General features: G+C 34.0%; 2 protein-coding genes across 2 annotated transcripts in view; both read right to left on the reverse strand.

Annotated features, from left to right (window-relative positions):
- The window catches only part of LOC128220403 (matrix metalloproteinase-2-like), an 89161-nt gene extending 76242 nt beyond the window's left edge, over positions 1-12919 (reverse strand). Inside the window, exons 1-2 of the mRNA XM_052928779.1 lie at positions 12810-12919; positions 605-2227 (exon numbers count right to left, since the gene is read on the reverse strand). Coding sequence (XP_052784739.1) covers positions 605-694 — 90 coding nt within the window. The 5' untranslated portion in view covers positions 695-2227; positions 12810-12919. The remainder of the gene's footprint in view (positions 1-604; positions 2228-12809) is intronic.
- Positions 12920-19031: 6112 nt separating this feature from the next.
- LOC128219054 (sex peptide receptor-like) lies at positions 19032-21431 on the reverse strand. The gene has a single exon (XM_052926865.1). The coding sequence runs from the start codon at positions 21245-21247 to the stop codon at positions 19829-19831; it is 1419 nt and encodes a 472-aa protein (XP_052782825.1). The 5' UTR covers positions 21248-21431; the 3' UTR covers positions 19032-19828.
- Positions 21432-22230: the final 799 nt, after the last annotated feature.

A 22230-nucleotide genomic window follows, 5' to 3' on the forward strand; every position in this document is an offset into this window, starting at 1 on the left:
AGGGCTAGCTGCCCTTTGATGCTATTAAAATGACGTCACAACAAGAAGAATGCACCATTAGTATGTACTCTTAAATGTCAATAACGTGTCTTTAACATCATCCTGCTAAGGAATGTATAAAGAAATAGGGCTTTCGGTGCTAAATGTTAATCCAGGAGATAATATTTGACCCTTGGAAATTTAGTAGATTGTTGAAATCCGAATCAGCATAAATATACTCCAGTAGAATTTAATCTCTGATATGAAATTGTAGTACTTATAACTCTGTTGTATCTACATCTGAACGTATAGTTGCTTGCATGTCTTAATAAACGTTATTTGATTAGTTTACAGTCGTATTAAATAAATTGTATTGTATTGTTATCATCTAAGCTATTATATAGAGTTCAATTAGGTCTATTTAGAATATACAGATACGTCATACACCCTTTATATCTATACGTACCAAAGAAACCAACATGATTCGAAACATCGTCTGCATAATAAATGCTTCACTTGCTAGACAAAATAATTACACTAAACAAACAGGTATGAAGCAAAGACAGACTATAACATTTCTAAAGAAAACACTACGGGTACGTGAGTAGAAAATGATGCAACTTACCATGTTATCAAGACTGAAGGAATTCCGCAGACAGAGCATTAACGCCAGGAAAGCACATTTAATCCACTTGAGCAAATTATTTCCTCTCATTGTGTAGCACCATATATCACCATTTATATTACTCTTTTATCACAGTTTATAGAGAATGATATATAACATCGCATTGTAGCAAAATGCTCTTCTTGTACAAGTTCATTTGTCTTCTTTAAATGCTTCTTAAGAGCATAATTTGCTAAAACGGTTAAGATTCCTTATGTTGTTGCACATGTTCGTTTATTTTCCAGTATGCGCGTCAAGGGATCACTTTATTTTCCTTAACATTATATTGCTGCTCAAAGCGGCTAGTCCAGTAATAAACACTTTATTTGTATATTACTTTAGCTAAAATTGTTGTTTCTTTTCAGATAGAATATTGCCGATGATCTTCAGTTGAATACTTTGTTTAAGAACGCAGAAAGGCAATGTCTCGGCGGGTTATCCATAAAAGGTTACCCAATGAAACATCCTTGTTTGTCCAGTAAGTCCCCAGAGCACTCCAAGATCACCATTTGTAATACAACAATTTTGAAGCGGTGTTTTGCAATGTCCCAATCTCATCCAGAAACGGTGGCTGGCAATCGCTCTGTCAACACTTTGAGGGAATACAGTTTTCCAGTAATTCTATCGATTAAACAACGTTCTCATTTCTTACTGCACGCAAAGCCCATCGCTTCCAAAAACATGCCAGGTTTTGTAGGAAACATGAACACAAAAATTATCTGCAAATGATGCATAAATCATGAGAAAATCATGGATTTTCAACTATTTTTTCCAATAAACTAATTACCACAAAACTCTGTTTTAAAGACTGTTAATAAACACATTATTAGATGTTTATCGAGTAAGACAGATGATCCTATCACTTGTTATCAGCTTTGAAAGAAAGCATAGCTATTTGTGCACGCATTTTTTGCAGAAATTAGGAAAACTTGCTGAGTTATCATTTAACGTGGCGACCTCTTACATGTGGTGTATATACTTGTACACTTCCTCGCGCACTTCCTTGCCGTCTTATATTTGCTCTTAAATGTCGCTTCCAATTAAGGAAACATTCTTACACCAACCTAGGATTTCGGATGTTACATTGACCTGGTTCCTTAGCTCTTATGTCTTAATTTAGCTTATGCAATTACGTAGAGTGAAGTGCAGGATGTATTAATTTAGCTTATGTAATTATTTAAAGTGAAATACAGGATATAAAAACACACATAACGCAAATCAATTTCATTGAATGTGCTTCCATGAAACTTAAATTAAGTAAAATTCCTCCTCTCGTTGGTTTCAATCTGTGAATATTTTTTTGTCTCTGTAAATTAATTTCGATCGCTGATATCGCCTATACACGCGATTGGGAAAGCTTTAAGAACATAAATCCAGTTTCTATTTTGAGGAAAGTAAAATAGCAGAAATAAGCATCTCAAATAGCAGTTTCCGTAATTTGCTGCAATTCGTTTCTCGCACTATTTGTGATTAAGAACGTGGCGGTCCTAAGTGCATAGATGGTAAAACCTCACGAGACATCGATCTTAGTTGTTTATGTTCTGGTCCTCTCAGGGCAGTCGATTGATTCTCTCGATCATCAACCTAGCAAAGAGTAAAAGTAACAGTTAAAATCAAATTAAACACGAACAAGACAAATCTAAAGAGACAAAACAACAAAAACAATACTGTTTAGAAATGCAAAAAAGGTTTCATAGTGTCACCCCAGCCCCCCCCCCCCCCCCCCCCCCTAACATACGATTCGTACAATATTTTGTTACTCAGACCGGTCGCAAAGAGGAAAAGTAACAGTTTAAATCAAATTTAACAAGACAAATCTTAAGAGACAAAAAAATACTTTTTAGTAATGCAAAAATGGTTTCATATTTCCACCCCCAGCCTCCCTAACATACGATACATACACTCTTTTGTTATTCGGACCGGTCGCTCCTATCTTTATCTAATTTTGAAAACAAAAAAGAAGAAAATTTCATATTGAAAAACAAAATAGTCATCTCTTTGTGCTCGAAAACGTGGTCTATCAGTCTGATAACAATATTTTTGCTCGATCGTTCGTTCGCACCGGAAAAGGGTTTTTAGTATAATTTCGATATCGATTACACATTCATAAAACTGACACAAATAGGGAAAAATCGAAAATGATAATTAGCATTGACTTTCAATGAATCGAAAAGATAAGTGACACAAATCAAAAATATAAGTATATAGTTCAACCTCCTTTGGGCAATATTTCTTTGAAAGTATCAAATAATTGATTTACCGTAATATTCGAAATTTGCCATGTACATCAGTATAGTATATTGTGGTAATAATAGCTTTTCTGAATAGCATGTATATAATCATTCACAAAATTTGTATTGCATTTTTTTGCGTTTCATTAGGTCAATATTTTCAACAAATTTCAGATTCTCAAAATTAAAAAAAAAACTAGTTAATTTAATAGTTAAATAGTGGTTTTACATCTATTTTCACGACTGGAAATGGATTACTATTGTTATAGAATAGATATTTGATAATTTAATGCATTTTTTTTTAATTTTAACAATATAATGAACTTGTATACTGTAACTATATAATGGCAGATATCAAATATTTTTACTTTTACAAACAAATTTAAATGAAAACGTCTTTTCCTTCTCATAGATTTATGTTTTTCTTGGAAAATAGTACAGATAATAAAAGTATCAATTCGAAAAACGTGCATTAACTTGATTTTGAAACAAATATTAGCAGAATAATTACAACCATAAGGATTCACCCTGCTTTACTCCGAGTGTTGCATCAAACAAAATATAACATGCTTTCAGTGTATAAAATCTTATGCAGATTCTTCCATTAACATAATAATTTATACAGTATTAAGAGTTAACAATGAATTTATATTGCGAATAAATTCCACATTCCTCTATGAAGTATAAATGAGCACAAGATTCCCCAAATTCCAAGATAACGTTTTCCCGGCTACCCAATTAGCAATGTCAAAACGCATATTTTGTTTGAATAGGGAATTTTGAAGTGTGAAGTGTGACTAATAAAGACAAATAACAAAATGTATCCGTAAGAGGGAGGATGTGTGTATTAAGATACCATTTATATAATACTTCAAGAACAGGCGTTACAATATCAATTATTGGTTAAATAATAAAACAGCGATCAGTGACACAGAGTGACACAGTTATCTGAGAAGTGCAGATGTTTAATAGCGATTTTCGCATAAAATAGTGTAGTTTATTTCATTATACATTGAACACCATGTCCATGATTATTAAAATTATAGCAGATAAATTATATTCTAGTCTTCAACATTGTTCGCAATGCTTAAGAGGGAGGATGTATGTATTAAAATACCATTAATACTTCAGGAACAAGCATTACAATATCTATTATTGGTTTAATAATAAAACAGCGATCAGTGACACAGAGTGACACAGTTATCTGAGAAGTACAGATGTTTAATATCGATTTTCGGATAATAAAGTTTAGTAAATCGTAATACGTTGGACAGTTTGTCAATGCTTATACAAATTATAAAAGATAAATTGTACTCTACTCTTCAACATTTTCCATCATAGTTTTTTGCAATGACATCTACCTTATCAATAACGTACACCTGTACAATTATGCTGGTCCCAGTTTTTTGAAACTTCTTAAAGGCCTAGTTTAAGGAATGTTTGACATGATGATCCCCTGCTGTGCATGCCCTGTTAAATGCACTGGTGTCACAGTAGGGGCCAATTTCCAGTGCATTTGTTTATTGGCTCAGGGCCATAAAGGGTTGAACATTTCTATAATTAAACTTGAACTGCCCAGCTGGATTCTCAGATCCGAGATCTGATAGACAGCAAAAGGCAATAAATATTAAGATCAATACACAGAACTTGTGTATTATACACAGTTTAGTGTGTGGGGGGGGTCTCTTAAAGAAGGCTTAAACTAGGCATTTAAGTCCCTTATAACAGAATTAAGCTAATCTCAGTAGTGTTTGTTTTCAATAAATTGTGTACTGTTAACTTTTTATACTTTAGATAGAAATTATCTTTATGATAATCACAAAAAAAACATTTTTTTTAATTTATCAACATTCAATAATATATTTAGGCTAATTGAAATAAGCTACTTAAGCCTGTTAAGCTTAAAAAATTTCGAGAAATTAGGGCCAGATGACAATACTTATTCTGTGTGTGATTCAAATCTTAATATTGTTAAAACCACCCTTAAAGAAGAAAAAAAACATTTCGATAAAGTAGATGTCCAATCAAATGCAGGCTAAACTTGACAAATTTCAAGCCATTTCAGTTAGCTCCAAGTCTGTTTAAGATATAAATAAATTTAATATACTTAATCACATTATTGTTTGAAAAGAGCAAACTAAACTTTAAGGCGTTAAGGTAGATAGTTCTTTTAAAAAAAATGATACACATATTTCTAAAACGTGCAAAAATGCAGCTAGGCAACTGACTTTCCTTCAAAGACTAAGCAAAGTTTTGAAAATCAACACTTTCTTTATTATCTTTAAATATCAGATCAAAATTCAGCTACTGTCCTGATGCTTGGCTTTTGTGTAGCAAGTCTAACACAGACAAATTAGAAAATATTCAATACAGAGTTTGGATTTTTTAATGATAAAACCTCAACATATGCAAATCTCATTCTTAGATCTCAATAGTTTAAGCCCGGAATTATAGTTATTCGGGTTTTCCCAGCCTAATCCTCCGGTACAAATTAAACCGTTGTTATATACACACGTTACTTCGGAGACAATAGAGTCATTGGACTGTTACATGAATTTCAATAGCTCGATATTCACCTTTTATTTGTACCGGCATGGAAAAACCCAGTTAAGTTAATTCCGGGCTATATATATTGCCAACATTACATCTTAGCAGGGTAAGATGAATCGATTTTGAAACTTAACAAATGTCTATACGGTTTCTCACCAGAATACGTTAAAACCCCTCTAGCTTTTTAGACATGTCATTTTAGTGTGACAAATGTGTAGATGTGCCATCAGTAAGAATATCTAAATTTGGGAATATCTTTTTCCGCTTTGAGGCCAGTCAGGTATGGAACAGCCTCCCATAGGAAATAAAGTGCTCTCAAAACAATCTGGAATTTAGAAGGCTGAACCGGAACTGGACTGGACAGGTCCATCTTGTAAATCCTCAATGAGAAAATCATATTATATAACTTAAAAAATAAGAAAATTATAACGTGTTTCACGGAATATCTTTGATCCTTAATCTTGAAGGAAAAGAGAGTTTTATTTTTAGTAGGATGGCTAACACCCACATTACAGTCGCGTGTGCTTTGTGATAACAGTTTTCAATATTTTAGGGTTCTTCGCCCAAACATCCGTCCATGTATAGTATACAAAGTGTGTTTTCACAGCGGATACAGATATATAATGAACACTATTGCAAGACATTGGTGCCGAAGTGTCAAACTCCAGCATAATATTTGCGATCAATGTTCTATTCCAATGACAGATGTGCTAGTACATAGTGTACATGTATGCGTTGCGACATCGACATTACGCACGTCATTTATAAGTGATATTCATGTTTTTGGGACGCAATTCCTTGCAGAATTGTTGCACCTAGATGGAACTTTCTTTTTACAAAGACTCCTCGGTGCTCCTATCTTACCACTGTTAAATGAAGAGGAAAACCTTGTTTTCCTCAAACGATCATTTAAGTTCATCTACGACTGTGTTCAAGTGCCCCTTTAGGGAAGGTAATGCGTAGGGCACGCAGGACGTGCTGCTGACGTTTATATATATATATATATATATATATATATATATATATATATATATATACATATATGCATGTACCTGACCGACACGCAAAAGCTGTATATATATTGTGTTAACTACATGTATGCTGCATTGTGCAGCACCATGTTTTTTATTTAATCATTATGTAACCCTTCCATTTATAATATGTTTATTGTAATAATTTGTACATAACTTGTATATCTTCAGTAATGAAGGAAACAAAGAAGATATATAGAAAGATAGATAGCAAAATTAAAAAGTATTTTAATTACAAGATAAATTAGGTACCCCATCTTAGCATTATTTCCAAAGAATTTTTCAAGCAAGCTAAGTATTTTTTATATATAACCTATTTTACAAACTACACATCACTATATAATGCTGTATTTCGCATGTTCATAATGCTACTTACAACTTGCTGTTTAAAATGTATGCTATTGTAGTCCTTAATTTATACTGTTGTAAGAACTAACCATTTTATTATAGTGGTATGTCATTTAGAGGACCCTTGTGTGTGTGAATTGGCCATACAGCCGGGAATACAAGTTGATGTTATCATTGTATTCATTGCTCTAATCCATCTTTTTTGTTGCAATTGTGTGCTTGAATGTTATAATTAGAAAGCAATTTAAAACTGTATGCTTTTATTTCCAGGTCACCAGTTCATAGTTATGTTTTGTTATGTTATATATGTTTGTCTTTCATGTCGGAAAATAGCTCATTGAGCTAATGTCTCAAGTTATCAAATACTAACTTAAATAAGGATTCTTGACAGCAATTATACGCGCGTGAAAACCTTCAATTGATAAATAACATCTAAGCTATTTCTCGGTCACATGTTTACTGACGCTATTTTAATAGCACTGATGAATTAAGGTTGCACATAATAAATTCTGATTCTTTTATCGTAAATCAGTACTTCAGAGACCATCCGCAAGGCAAAAACGCGTTCAGTTCCAACCTGGTTTGAAATAAAAATACAACTGATACAGAGCATCTTATCACCCCAAAATCAATACAACCAGAGTGAATTTGTATAATTATCCAATATGGTTACTGCCTGAGTACAATCAGTGAAACCACAAGGGTATTAAAAAAGGCTGTCAGGAGGACTATTCAATATGCATACTGTCACTGATTCAAACAATAATCAGTAGAACAACCTTCTTACAAGACACCAACAACTTCAAGAAAAATATGAAAAGGACGCTATAATATTTTTAAAAAAGAAGCAGCTTCTGCCTTAAAACTTCAATAATGCAATACAACACACAGCAAAGTCATCTTTATTAAAAACCTGCATTACCAGCAGACGTTGAAACATCGTCCGATATTAATTTATACAGACGTAATGGCAGAAGCCAAAAACACGAAAAAGCACACTAGTGAAAACTTCTAAGATATTTCCTCGTTGTTATTGTCCAATCACGAGACTGGATTTCATTTAAATAGAAGAGCATATTCTTGAACAATATGAATTCGTAGAGAACTTAAAGGTTCCATTTTCTCAGCATATGTAAGACTAAATCTTAAAGAGTATGGACTGTTATGGAAATATACATTTGAGTTTTTACCTATAAGCATCCAACGTTGTTTAGCCAATGATAGTTTGACAAACAATTTCTCATACATAGTTACTAAATCATAATCAAAGCGACCAACCGTATCCGTTGATATCACATACATTTGTGTACAGGCAACGCATTTTTTGTCGATGAGATCATGCATGTATCTATGCTATTAAGGATGAGTTTACCCCGTATGGATGAATATTTAAAGAGGTGGAATTTCGTAACGAGACTCTTTAGATCAGCTGATATACACATCAAACCAGTAAGACCAAACCAGAGCTTCAGCCCACTGTATCATGAACATATTGTGAAGGTTGTTGGAACATATGGGGTCTAGAGGATTATTTAATCAGTTGGAAACTAAGAATACTCATTTATCCCGATATAGAATTAACTGGTAGTTCTAAGTATTCGAACTATCAATTTACCATTATCAAAGAAAACTATGAAATGTTTTTTCTAATCAAAATCGACCAACTTATGCAGGGGGTTCCAACTCTGGCTAAGTCAAAAAATTATATTTCTAATGTAACGCGTATTCAGATGGTAGACATGTTTTGTGTAGTAAACTCAATGATATAGAGGATATTTGTTTATTTCAGTGTAAGATCGTATTTTATTTCACGAGTGTCATAGAAAAACATATTTTCACGAGTGGCGAAGCGGGTGGTATTTACGCCGCTACTTACGCCCCTCACGCAAAATTATAGCTGTCAACTTTTCTATTTCCGGTTTGTTGAGAAATAGTTCTCTGCTATTCATTCTTATAAGTTATTATTCGCTCGTTTTTTAGTGCAAAGCTTTTATGAACAGTAATCAATGAAGGTTTATAAGTGCACACATGTTCCAAAAAACAACGAAAAAACTTTTATTTTAAGTGGGGCATGAATACATAACCAAATTACCACGCCGCTATTTTATGAATGAAAATTTGGCAAAACAAATGCGGATTCTCATTGGATTTTAAACATTCCTTTTAGTTTAAGACTGCATGTGTTTTAGTGTAAATTAATATTCAGTTATCTTACTGTCAGAGACCAGTCTGTTTCGCTTGAAAACATGTTTGTTTTCCAGGTAAAGAGTGAATGCCACGCTAGTTTGTTGACAAATTTTGAGGCGTGGGTGGGGTTAAAAATATCGGATTATCTGTAAATTGTTGTGTGAATTTTCCGGGAAGCTCATTTTACGTATAACAACGGCAAACAGTTCAAAAAATACATTTGAACGATGATATAAAATTCTATTTATGTTCGAACAGTTGTTTTTGTCTGTAATTTGTTTGGTATAAAGCAAATGTTCGAACATTCAACTCCAAGATCAAGAAAATGTTTGAAAAACGGGATAACCGGTAATAAACGGTAAGTTGTTAATTTCCAAAATATATTTATTTAAATTTATAAAACATTTCTTTAACTTTTAAACATTTTGTGCCAACATTTACTGGTTAAAGTGAAGTGATATTTCGCTGTTGTTATTTCACTGTTAAAAACCTATTTTACATCGAAAAGATTGAAAGAAAGTGTACTCTAACTTTACTTCGACGTCGTCATTCAAAATCCCGTGTTTGGTTTACGTTAAAAATTTACGCAATGCATTCATGGATGGTATTATCTTAAAGCGGCATTTCATGGCTCATAACATGTCGATCGGGACTCTGCGAACATCGATAATCGTAATGGCATTAGTGCAATTATTTTTATACCTCTCACGTTAAAACTATTGGTCTTAACAAATAAGCATCATTATTGATACCAGCCACTGATTGTTTGCATTGTTTGACGTATTTGTAATGAATCGTTTGTGCTAACTGTCCTTTAAGCAGTCATTGAACATAACATAAGCATCATTATTGATACCAGCCACTGATTGTTTGCATTGTTTGACGTATTGGTAATGCAACGTTTGTGCTAACTGTCCTTTAAACAGTCATTGAACGTAACCCGAGGTCGGTGTGAGTAACATATATTTTCATACTTGCATCTATGAATTACCTCCCATATCAACCGATTCAATGGCAATTGAATTTGAATAATGCGTCATAAACCACTTGCAATACAATTATATGTCGGATAAAACTCAACGGACCGACCATTGATGCTAAACATTGATTTAAAAGGAAGAAGAAGTACTCAGTAGACCCTTGGAAATTGAATGGAAATAAAATGAAGGAAGATTAAATACTCAAGGAAAATAATACATAGGGAAGTATTCATAATGCGTATGCTATACTAGATCCATTCGTAATTCACTTGTTGTCTATACGGCAATGAGGCAATTTATTTTATACCCTTTAATGTAGTTTAATATTGTTAAGTTTGTTAAGTGTTACACGTCAAGAGAAAATATAGGGGAATCTGTATTCTGAATACAATGTTGGCATGAAGAAAACCGTGTTAAATTTGAAAGCAATGAGCATAAAACACTGCTATTAAATACACGGTTACAATCTTGTTATCAGTGATTAATATTTTCCATAAATGCATTATTTAGTAAGTAGTTAAAGGTTTATCAGTCAAAATTGATGTTTGTTATAGATGTGTATGTATTGATTTTGAATAAGAGTGTCACTTTAAGATCTTTTTTTTATAAAAAGTGTTTTAACGAAACAAATAAGAAAATATTTTTATGGAAAGTATACACTTGAAACAACCATCAAACTTTAATATACAGTATGTGAAGTTGGATGCGTGTTGACCCAAAATCATTTTGGCATCATTTATTATTTATTATAAGCCTATCAAATTCCTTTTCAATATCCAACCGTGAAAATACATCACGCCGTATTGAAAACTCCGTATCATGATATTGTCGTTTTCTGATTCCGTATCATGTGAGTACCGTGTGTTATCTCGGAAATACTTTCGTGTTGATAATAATAGCGTGACAAAAACAACTAGTAAAACCTGTCATCTTTTAGATGCATTAAATTATCTAACTTTACTCACACTCCAGGAGCATGTAAATATTCAGGATCACGGTTCTCATGTTCTTGAGAAGAACCATGAGGATAAGCACGAAGCAGAGAACACTTCCAATCTATCTAGACAGCTACTTCAGTCAACTAGCCGTTTGCCATTTCGAAGTTCATAAATTGTTGCATTATCCATGTTTATTATCATAAACATAAGCAGCTCGCCAATACAAAGAAAAAGGCAAATTCGCGTCATCGATAGAGATAGCGATTGACTCACGAACTTCCCTCAATTCTGCATATTATGATCGTCAAAAAATCCCACGAATGTTTACTTTGTTAAAAATGGCCGCGTTACGTATACAGGAAATGACAGTTAGTGTATACTCGTTGAATAAGTACCGTTATTTAATTGTTTTTTTTTTGTGCTGTGACATTTTATTATTGTTTTCGTATTAGCAATTTTGCTAAAACATAAAATATTTTGTTCTTATTTTTTGCTCAAAAAAGTGATTTCTGACTTCGTATCGCTGTAGTAGCCTCTCTTGACTTCATTACACAAAACAACGTAACACATTTGAATTCATACTCGCATTTGACAGATGGCGGTAAATTAAGATCAAATTGAAACCGAAAATAAAAAGGAATAATTAAATCTGCAGGTATATAATAAATGGAATATTACGATAACACACTTTTCTGGTGACCTGCATCACGTTTCGTTCGATGAGTAAGCATGTATCCTTCTCGACCTGCGGTATCGACGGATACGTGTTTACACACCGAACTCGACGTGATACAGGTCATCAGAAAAGCGTCAAATCAAACTATCCTCTATATACAATGGCTTTATGTTTATACCAAGAATGTATAAAAACCCAAAAAAACTAAAACAATGGCCGTTAACAATTGCCAAATAGGTAATGTTATGTCCGGTTATATTTAGAATAAAACAAAAAAAAATACTTAAGAACTAACTGAACTTCTGACATCTGTTTAACATCAAGCATCAAAATGTAAATGTACAACCAATCGTTAAATAAAATGATGTACGTCGGATACCTTGTGCTACCAAGTTTTCGAACTGCTGTCGGTATCAAAACCCACGCAAACGTAAATAAATAATGCTTTATATTAGCTAATTAAGCTAGAAAACAAGACCCATCTATTCAATATTATGCTTGAGATAAATACACAGCACATTAGAGTACCGCCAACGCCACCACCGAATAACAACAAGAAACATATATTTTTATGTAGAAGACAGATTAAAATGTACCATTTTCGAAATGTGGTTATTTAAAACAGGTATTGCATAAAGAGCAAGCACCATTTGGTCTTCTTACTATAAACTGATTTATAAAATCGTTGGTGTCCAAAATGTAGCCAACAACAGAATTCAACCCCAAACTTCAATCATTAGTAGCTGCTTATCTTGTAAACGTTTTTTTTTCTAACTGTTGCTGCACACATTGTTATGCAAATAATCGCATAAGGAACCTATTGTATGTGCAATACTAGTGTAATTACGTAGAGATTCATCACTGCTTAATGGCTCCGACACTTACTAACAGCAAAATTACAATATTATTATATGTGCAAAGTTTCTGTGATTCCGTAGATTTTTATCATACTGGCAATATACTTAATAGTTCTGACACCTATTATTTCTTCAACGGCATATTTTACCACTAGACTGCGTCGCATCATCAGAATGATGGAAAAATAGGCTAATGGCAAAAGCCGAAGTAATTTTTACCTTTTAGTAGGATACCCATAACTGAAAGTCAACCAAACTCATCTCTGAATGCATGTCATCATTACAATAAAGAGAACACAATCAGGAAACAACGTTCGATATACGCTTCCTATTGCAATATCACACATATATAATATACTCCAACATACCTGAGAAGGACAACATCAATGTATATTCCTTTTGTGTAACAGAGAGTAAAACAGGACTGAATAGGCTTGAACAGCGTAGCAGGCCTGAGCGAACATAGCTCGTCACTAGTGCATTGCCAGTAACGGAAATCAATGAAATAACGATTTGAGGGGAAAAACATGAGTTATTATGCAACGTGCGTGACGCGCTGTTTCGCCGACAATGATGAGGAAATATCGATAGTTTTGTCCCGTGAGCCACCGATGTGGTGGACATAATTTATTTACTGACTTTGTTTTGAGTTACGGCGCTAAAATGTTATTTTAGGCAATTATTCACTTCAGTGTTTAGCAAGTTGATATTTGAAACATATAATTACACTCTCTGACGCTTAGGCGACTAAAGATTAGGGTGATTTTTTAAAAACAAATTTTTACAAGCGAACCTAATTTGAACTTTTTGCATTACACGTTAATTTCTAATATCACGCTCAATATATCTGTCGCTATATACTGGTTTTAATAAAAGCAACTTAAGTTTTTTCTTATCTTAAGTCAAATTTATAAATTTGTCATATTCCATTTTAAAAAAAAGAATGCGCGTTTTTTAACAAAATAAAACCACAGATTGTATGACCAATACAATTAATGAAAACAAAGTGAAATACGATATTGAAGCTAACGTTCGTTTATTTGCAGATGATACTAGCCTCTACATTGTGGTCGAGACACCTGAAGCTTCAGCTGCTGTAATCAATGCTTATCTGCAGAAACTATCTACTTGGTCGACTAAATGGCTTGTCACTTTCAAACCTTCCTAAACAGAATCAATTATTTAGGGCTGTATTCAATAAACAACTTCGATTGAAATTAAGTTTAAGATTAGAATCTAAGTATTTTGATTGGCCTTTTTAAATAGCTGACCAATAGGCTGAATGGAATCACTAAGGCATGAACTATTATAAGAATAAGATTTACACTGAATACCCTTGGCCAGTATTCAATATTGATATTATCCTAATTCACAGACAAGCCTCAGTGATTCCATTCAGCCTATTGGTCAACTAAATAAATTTTAATCTTAATTTAAGTTCAATCTAAGTTGCTTATTGAATACAGCCCCTTGATGTATGGAAATCAAGAGTGAGGAGGTATAAATATGGTATTTGTCGTACGGTTGCTGTGTTCTGTTGTTTTTTTCATTTGCATATGTGTAGGATAGAACGAGTAAACGTATCTATATTTACACCTCAAATTCCATTCCTTAAATGAACTACCTTTCGGCAATTGCGTTCATCAATCGATGAACGCAACATCTTCGGATATGTTCGGATCGGAATTCATTGCATAACAATATACATGAAAAATATTTATCTTGTTATTGTTTGTATTGTGTTAGAAGTCCGTTAAAATATAAATCAACATTTTAGAAAGTGTTAATTTATTAAATTTTAAATGTATATTTGCCATAACTGTTGGAAATTTACGTTTAAAAGTGTTTTCAAGTGGTTGATCTCTTCCCGCGATATTGTGACGCCATTTGAAAAAAATGCTTCCGGTTTAAGTCGGGTCGTTCTATTTACAGAATGGGTAGGAAAGGGTTACTGAAAGGTTTTTAAAATGAAATAAAGTATTTTTTAAACAATTATTGAATGAAATAATGAACTATTGTCGTAAATATAAGTAACGAATTTCGGGGTTGATGTCATTATCGGGACTCCACACACTTTGACCAGCCCAATTACGTTCATACCCCGATAATGACATCAAGCCCGCAATTCATTCCTTTAATGAAATACATACTCGAGCGTAGCGAGGGTGTCTCTCCGACTTAAACCACGTGAACAAAAACCAAGGTGGTTTGGTTCTTGTTCTTCAATTTAAAGAATAAAATACAATGCAAATACCATATATGTAGTTACCGCAAACAAAACGTAGCTTAGTTTTGCTTAAGCACGAAGTTTTCATGTTTAGATAAGTTAAGTTTACCGTACAGATACACGGCAATGACGACCTATTCGCCATTATTGGCTTTGAGGCCATTCCATATCGGAATTTGGTTAAAAGTCCCAGGATGGGCTTGTTTTAAAACGGATGGTCGAAAACAATGTTTCGAATATTATTTTGCAATTTTAGTTATGATCATAACGTATTATGTTTAGTTTTAGTTTATTCAAAAGTACATGTAGACATACTGTCCATATTTATACATTTAAAAAAATAATATATATAATTCATCATCCTATGTTGTGCATTTATATCCATGTATTCTCGCGAGGTCGACTTTTAGCAGGTTATTACCAATCAAGTTTTAGTTTATCTTATATTGCAGTTTAAACTAAAACACTCATCTGTTTCTGCATGCTTTTGTCAAAATTTAGCAAAGCGCTTTAAAAAGGTGTATGATTATAAAAATAAAACGACGTTACTTTGACGGGTTATTTACTGTCGATAAAATTAACAATATTTGACAAAAAATGTGAACCTGTACTTTGATAGATCTTCGAAACATTAACCAAAGATGTTTCATACGAAATTTAACCTGGCTACGACAAAAACTCTTCAATATAATTGTAAAGAAGTGTTCCGTAAGTGTTCGGATGTTAGCCCTCAATTACTTAAGTGCGCTTGAAAGTTGGCTATACAAATTGCGCAAGTCTTAAATATGCTGCATGTCTTAGATGACTGATTTCATTGTTTTATATATGATGGACGGTCTTATATCTATCAAACGTTATGTAGTACCTATTCAGTAGTTAAGTCCAAATATCCACAAATAAATTGCGATAAATTAAATCTTGTGTTTTCTTGGTACTTTTTTTATATGAACACAGTTTATATGCATTGTCTGTCAAATAAGTTACACATCATAATGCATTGATTTATTTTTAGTTTTATGCATTAACATAGATTTTGCATTTATACATGTATTCTCGCGAGGTTGTTTTCTGACAAATTATTACCAATGAAGTTTTAGTTTGTTTTTATTTCAGATTCAAATTATAACACTCATCTGTTTTTGCATTATTTTGTCAAAATTTAGCAAGGGATTTTAGAATAGTTTGATTATAGAATAAATAACGACACGTAAATATCCTTACAAATAACTTGTGATCTGATTGAGTACTCGAATGATCATATCTTTTATTACAGCGTACAGGTCCATGGGGCGTTATTGTTTTACAGGGATTAAAGTCTGTGACAGATTCGATATGAAATCAGGCCAACGAAATATCAAACGCAATATGCAACGTCACAGAACTAACGACAGATAACGACAACTAACGACAACTGACGACAGCTAACGACAATTAACGACAGCTAACGACAACTAACGACAGCTAACGGCAGCTAACGACAGCTAACGACAATTAACGACAGCTAACGACAATTAACGACAACTAACGACAGCTAACGGCAGCTAACGGCAGCTAACGACAATTAATGACTGCTAACGACAGCTTACGACAACTAACGACAGCTAACGACAATTAACGACAGCTAACGACAACAAACGACAGCTAACGGCAGCTAACGACAACTGACGACAGCTAACGACAATTAACGACAGCTAACGACAACTAACGACAGCTAACGGCAGCTAACGACAGCTAACGACAATTAACGACAGCTAACGACAATTAACGACAACTAACGACAGCTAACGGCAGCTAACGGCAGCTAACGACAATTAATGACTGCTAACGACAGCTTACGACAACTAACGACAGCTAACGACAATTAACGACAGCTAACGACAACAAACGACAGCTAACGGCAGCTAACGACAACTTACGCCAGCTAACGACAATTAACGACAGCTAACGACGACTAACGACAACTAACGACAAAAAAACGACAACTAACGACAACTAACGACAAAAAACGACAACTAACGACATCTTACGACAACTAACGACAGCTAGACGTTGTGAATACCGATAAACAATCTAACTTTAATTTCTTTAGTTCAATTACACCAATATCATATACATGTATGGCAAATACAACCAATAATTGTTTTACGCTGGGCGGCACGCGTATTTACTAGAGAAATAAGAGACGGTGCATGCAAAAATATACCAGATCTGAAATACACCCGGAAAAATCAATTTGACATAATTTTAAAAAGTGTCGCAAGCTTTACGCTAGTACCTCCCTCTCATGGCATGCACAGTTTAACCGCAAGTGTTTATGCCATAACACACCATTCAAATATAATATATAGATGATATTTGTTTATTTCAGTGTAAGATCGTATTTTATTTCACTCATGAAAATATAGTTTTTCTATGATCACGAGTGAAATAAAATTCCATCTTACACTGAAATAAACAAACTACTACGCCGCCATTTATTGAATGAAAATTTGAAAGGTCGAATGTGTTAGCAAAGCAATTGCGGATAATCGTTGGATATTAAACATTATTTTTTAGTTTTAGAGTGTGTTTAATGATACATGAATTATCAGCCATTTGACATTCAGAGACCGGTCTGTTTTGCTTGAAGACAGGTTGATTTCAAGGTAATGATGAGGACCACGTTAGTTTGTTGACAAATTTTGAGGTGTTGGTGGGGGGGGGGTAGAAATATTTTAATCTTTTAATTGTCGTGTGAATTTTCTTGGAAGTTCTTAATACGTATTACAACGACAAACTGTTCAAAATACATTTAACGATGATTATAAGTATCTTCGTTGGCCGAGAGTGTAAGATAGGTTCATTCTGACCCGAGCGTAGGGTGTTTTGCGGAAACGAGGTTTACCGAGTTTCCGCAAAACACCCTGCGCGAGGGTCGGGATGAACCTATCTTATACGAGCGGCTATGGTAGATGCTTTTTCTCCCACCTCAGTTAAACAAAATTAAGTAAAAATGTATTTTTTGATGGAACTCTTTTTTGCTTAGTGAAAATAATTGCGTATGGATATGCGATAGCACGTGGTTGTCATGGATATGCGCGCAGTGATCCAGTTAATGTTAATAGTCAAATCGGTATTTTTAAATAGTTCTAAGGAGAATGAAGCATTATTTCTTGAATGGTGCGTGAAAACTGTTTTATGGTGACATTTGAAGCGAGAAATAATTAATTAGCGTTCTAAATATTACCATAAGACAAACTTTCCTTAATGCTACAGACGAAAACTTCAACAAGGGAGGTAATTACAATGTGGTAAAAGAAGTTCCATACGGGCATTTTATCTTCGCCCGTGGGCAAGATAAGAATATCTAGCATGGTTAAAATTATGGGATCTACTTATCTGAGGTGGGAGAATATAAGTATCTCCCATGGCCGAGAGTGTAAGATAGGTTCATTCCGACCCGAGCGTAGGGTGTTTTGCGGAAACGAGGTTTACCGAGTTTCCGCAAAACACCCTGCGCGAGGGTCGGGATGAATCTATCTTACACGAGCGGCTATGGTAGATGCTTTTTCTCCCACCTCAGTAAAACAAAATTAATTAAAAATGTATTTTTTGCTGGAACTCTTTTGTGCTTAGTGAAAATAATTGCGTATGGATATGCGATAGCACGTGGTTGTCATGGATACGCGCGCATTGATCCAGTTAATGTTAATAGTCAAATCGGTATTTTTAAATAGTTCTAAGATAAATGAAGCTTTATTTCTTGAATGGTGCGTGAAAACTGTTTTATGGTGACATTTGAAGCGAGAAATAATTAATTAGCGTTCTAAATATTACTATAAGACAAGATTTCCTTGATGCTACTGACGACAGTCTTCAACAAGGGAGGTAATTATAATGTAATGACCGTAAAAAAGAAGTTCCATACGGGCATTTTATCTTCGCCCGTGGGCAAGATAAGAATATCTAGCATGGTTAAATTATTGGATCTACTTATCTGAGGTGTGAGAAATAACTTTCTAATTATGTTTGAACAATTGATTTCGTCTGTAATTTGGTTTGGTATGAAGCAAATGTTCGAATATTCATCTTGAAGATGAAGAAAACGTTTGAAAAACGGGATAACCATTTTTCTGATAAACGGTAAGTTGTTAATTTCTTAACATTTCTTTAGATTTTAGATATTTTATTTGCCAACATTTTCTGGTTCAAAGTGAAGTGTTCTGTTTTGATCAAGGGGACGTTACTATAATGGATCTTAAAAGTAGTTTAAAAAGTTGATATTTTCACTCCTTATTTTGTTGTGAAAATATCGAATTTCTCTGTTGTCATTTCACTGATAAAACTCCGTATTTTGTCAAAAAGCATGAAAGAAAGAAACGTATCGAATAAAACAAAATGTTTATTTTTTTTATTTTCAAGAACATGTATTCATAGAAGATAGGAAAAGCAGAAGAACATTGAGTTTCAAAACAATGCTTTCATACAAATGTTAAAAAACGGTTTTACATTTCATACTTTCAAAGATAATAAACAACTTTTATAAATGAACAATCGTCTGTATCATAAGGCTGCAAAGAACCTACATCCAAACAAAGCATCGTTAATTTCATACCTTTGAAAAACAACTTTTATAAATGAACAATCGTCTGTATCATAAGGCTGCAAAGAACCTACATCCAAACAAAGCATCGTTGATTTCATACCTTTGAAAAACAACTTTTATAAATGAACAATCGTCTGTATCATAAGGCTGCAAAGAACCTACATCCAAACAAAGCATCGTTGATTTCATACCTTTGAAAAACAACTTTTATAAATGAACAATCGTCTGTATCATAAGGCTGCAAAGAACCTACATCCAAACAAAGCATCGTTGATTTCAGATTAAGGAATAGTTGAAAAATTCAGACACATGTAGATTATATTGGGCAGTGCCCATATAAACCCTCGCTTAGAGTCAAGACTCAAAACTGAAAATCTGAATTCTCTTCTTAACTAAGATAGCTAAGCTTTGACTATAGACATTGCTGTATATCTTACATATGACTTGTGTAATTATTATCTGCACTTTTTGCCAAAAGGAATTATATAGATGACGTTTTGAAAATTTTCCTTTTAAGAATCTCTGACTCAAGAGGAACACTAGTCTAGTCCCAGTAGTATGTCCTATGTTTATTGTCATACAAAAACGTCATCATCATGTTCATCATTATCATTAATCTTATACGGTCGTGTTGAAAAATCAGGCGGTCGAGCAATTTTTGTCGGTGAGGAGTTAAGCATCAATTTCGGATACACAGCGTGAATATTATCTGACGTTGTTGATTGAACGCTGGTCGTCCTACTGAGTACCCTGTTCCGGTTAGAAATTGAACTCGACCTCGAAGCAATGGACCTAAAACTGTCGCTCTGGCGTATTGACGAAGCGGAGTATGAGCGTAGCCTTGCAATGCCACGCTTAAATGTATGGAGAGTGATAACTCCAACAAGCGCCTGTCGGAACTCGTGCATCATAACGCAATAGATCCAGAAGTTGGCATGGAAGCTGACTACGAGAAGGATTTCATACACGGACATCATAATGTGGTTAAGTTTCGCAATTGGTGTTGGGATACTTTTGTTATAGATCGACAGCATCATGTACAGTTTGTATGCACCGTGTGGTATTTCTGGTATTAAGAAGCAGACGATAATTAGGAGCGCCGTTAATGTAATTATCTTCTCTTTCGATTTCCTGGTTTTGTTTTTTGTGTGTGACATAAATGTAGAGGCCCGCCTCTGAGCTTTCCTCAGTGCAAGGATTGTAATGATCGTCAACGTTAGCAGCACAATGCCAGGAAGGAAGTGCATGAAGGTAATACATATCCACATGTACAGACAAGCATCCTTGCATGGTTTGTCAGTCTCCCATTTACATTGTTCATTTTTCGCCTTTTCGTCGATCAGCTGGTATATATGCATAAGAAATGCTAGGGCGTACATGACCACAACGCCGACGAACGTTTTCCAGAAGGTACATATCCGTCCGGATATGAAGGGATGACACACACAAATGTACCTCTGAACGCCAAGACAAACCGTCTGCCAGATTGAAACTGTGTGGAACACTCGGGCGAAGTACATTTTCAGAATCATAAACGTATCACACTCAAACTTTGAAAGGTAGTGTTCGCCAGACAAATATACACTGAACGAGTTAGGTAAAAATGCCACTCCTGTCAGCGTATCAGATATAGCTATGCTCACGAACAGCAGAGTTGAAGCCCTTCCTCGCCGGACCCTTGTCAGGAAATAGGTAACTACAAAAATGTTTGCAAGGATGGTGCACAGAACTAAGATCGGTTGAACATATCCGAGTGTCACTTCTTCAAATTCGAATAACTCAACATGGTAGCTATCAGTGGTATAATATATGTCCGAGTAGCTGTAATATTCGTCCGGGTAATATCCATAGTACTCTTCGTCGTAATAATGGTACTCTGTTGAGGACATCTGAGAACCTTCAGTTGTAACTGTAAACGTTTCTGTATGATTTTTTTCATTCGAAAAGGACGACACAGGCCTAGCACTTATTGAAACGGATTCAGTAGTATCCATTTATTCCTCTCGTTTGCATCGATTTTTTATTATAATATTAAAAAAAATATTATTAATATATCAACACGATTCTATAAAATGACAACGAAAGAACGCCATCGGGTGTCAACAAAGTAAACGTACTGACTGCTCGATAGTGTCCTGGTTATAAAATATAAAAGAGGTAGTTTCTTTATCTGTTTTCTTCCGTGTTCATTGTAACAAATTGAACAATTAATAACCTTAAGAGCTTCTTTCTGTTTTCTGTATCAACTTGACCCTTGGACTGCCTTTGTTTTAAAAGTGTATTTTAGGGTCATCGTTTATGTATTCGATTTGCACAAGTTCGATAAAGTGTTACAAATGTTATTTTATAATGTTGTGAATTAAGTGAATTTATGTTGGCCAAGTTATTTGTCCGATATAAGCTTTTGTTTTGTCTGAGCCCGAGGGGCAAAGGCCAGTGCTTCTGACCGAGGGCAAATAATTCGGCCAATATGAAATCACCTAATTCATCACCTGATTAATAAATATTTTGTTGATTACCTACGATTACGTATGCTACGACTTAAAACCATTCTAATTCCTGATCGTAAGTTAATATTGACGCTCATCATGAATCATGGTTTTCTAGATTGGAGTTTGATGCCTTTGACATGCATTCTGTATAGTCACATTGCACAGAATTATGCATAGAGCCGGTTGCACAGTACAGTCTAAGAAGCATATCGTTTCGTGATTATTTCGTAAATAGTTTGTGAAAAATTCAAAATTGATTTCGTAATTGATTTTACCTTCGTCGTCCATTTTGTCAGGTTCCAAAAAAAAAAAAAAATTATCATAAAATCCATCATTAGGTTACATACAACTGAAATATCAATCCGTACAAAGTGGTTGAAGTAGTTTATAGTGTAGTAATTCCAAAAAAAAAAATCAAACAAGGCACTCAATTTTCAAAACAGTTGGTAAAACGAAAACATAATTTAAGACATGTTGCCTCTTAA

Source organism: Mya arenaria, chromosome 15 (assembly GCF_026914265.1).
Source record: "Mya arenaria isolate MELC-2E11 chromosome 15, ASM2691426v1".
Classification (NCBI taxonomy): Eukaryota; Metazoa; Mollusca; class Bivalvia; order Myida; family Myidae; genus Mya; species Mya arenaria.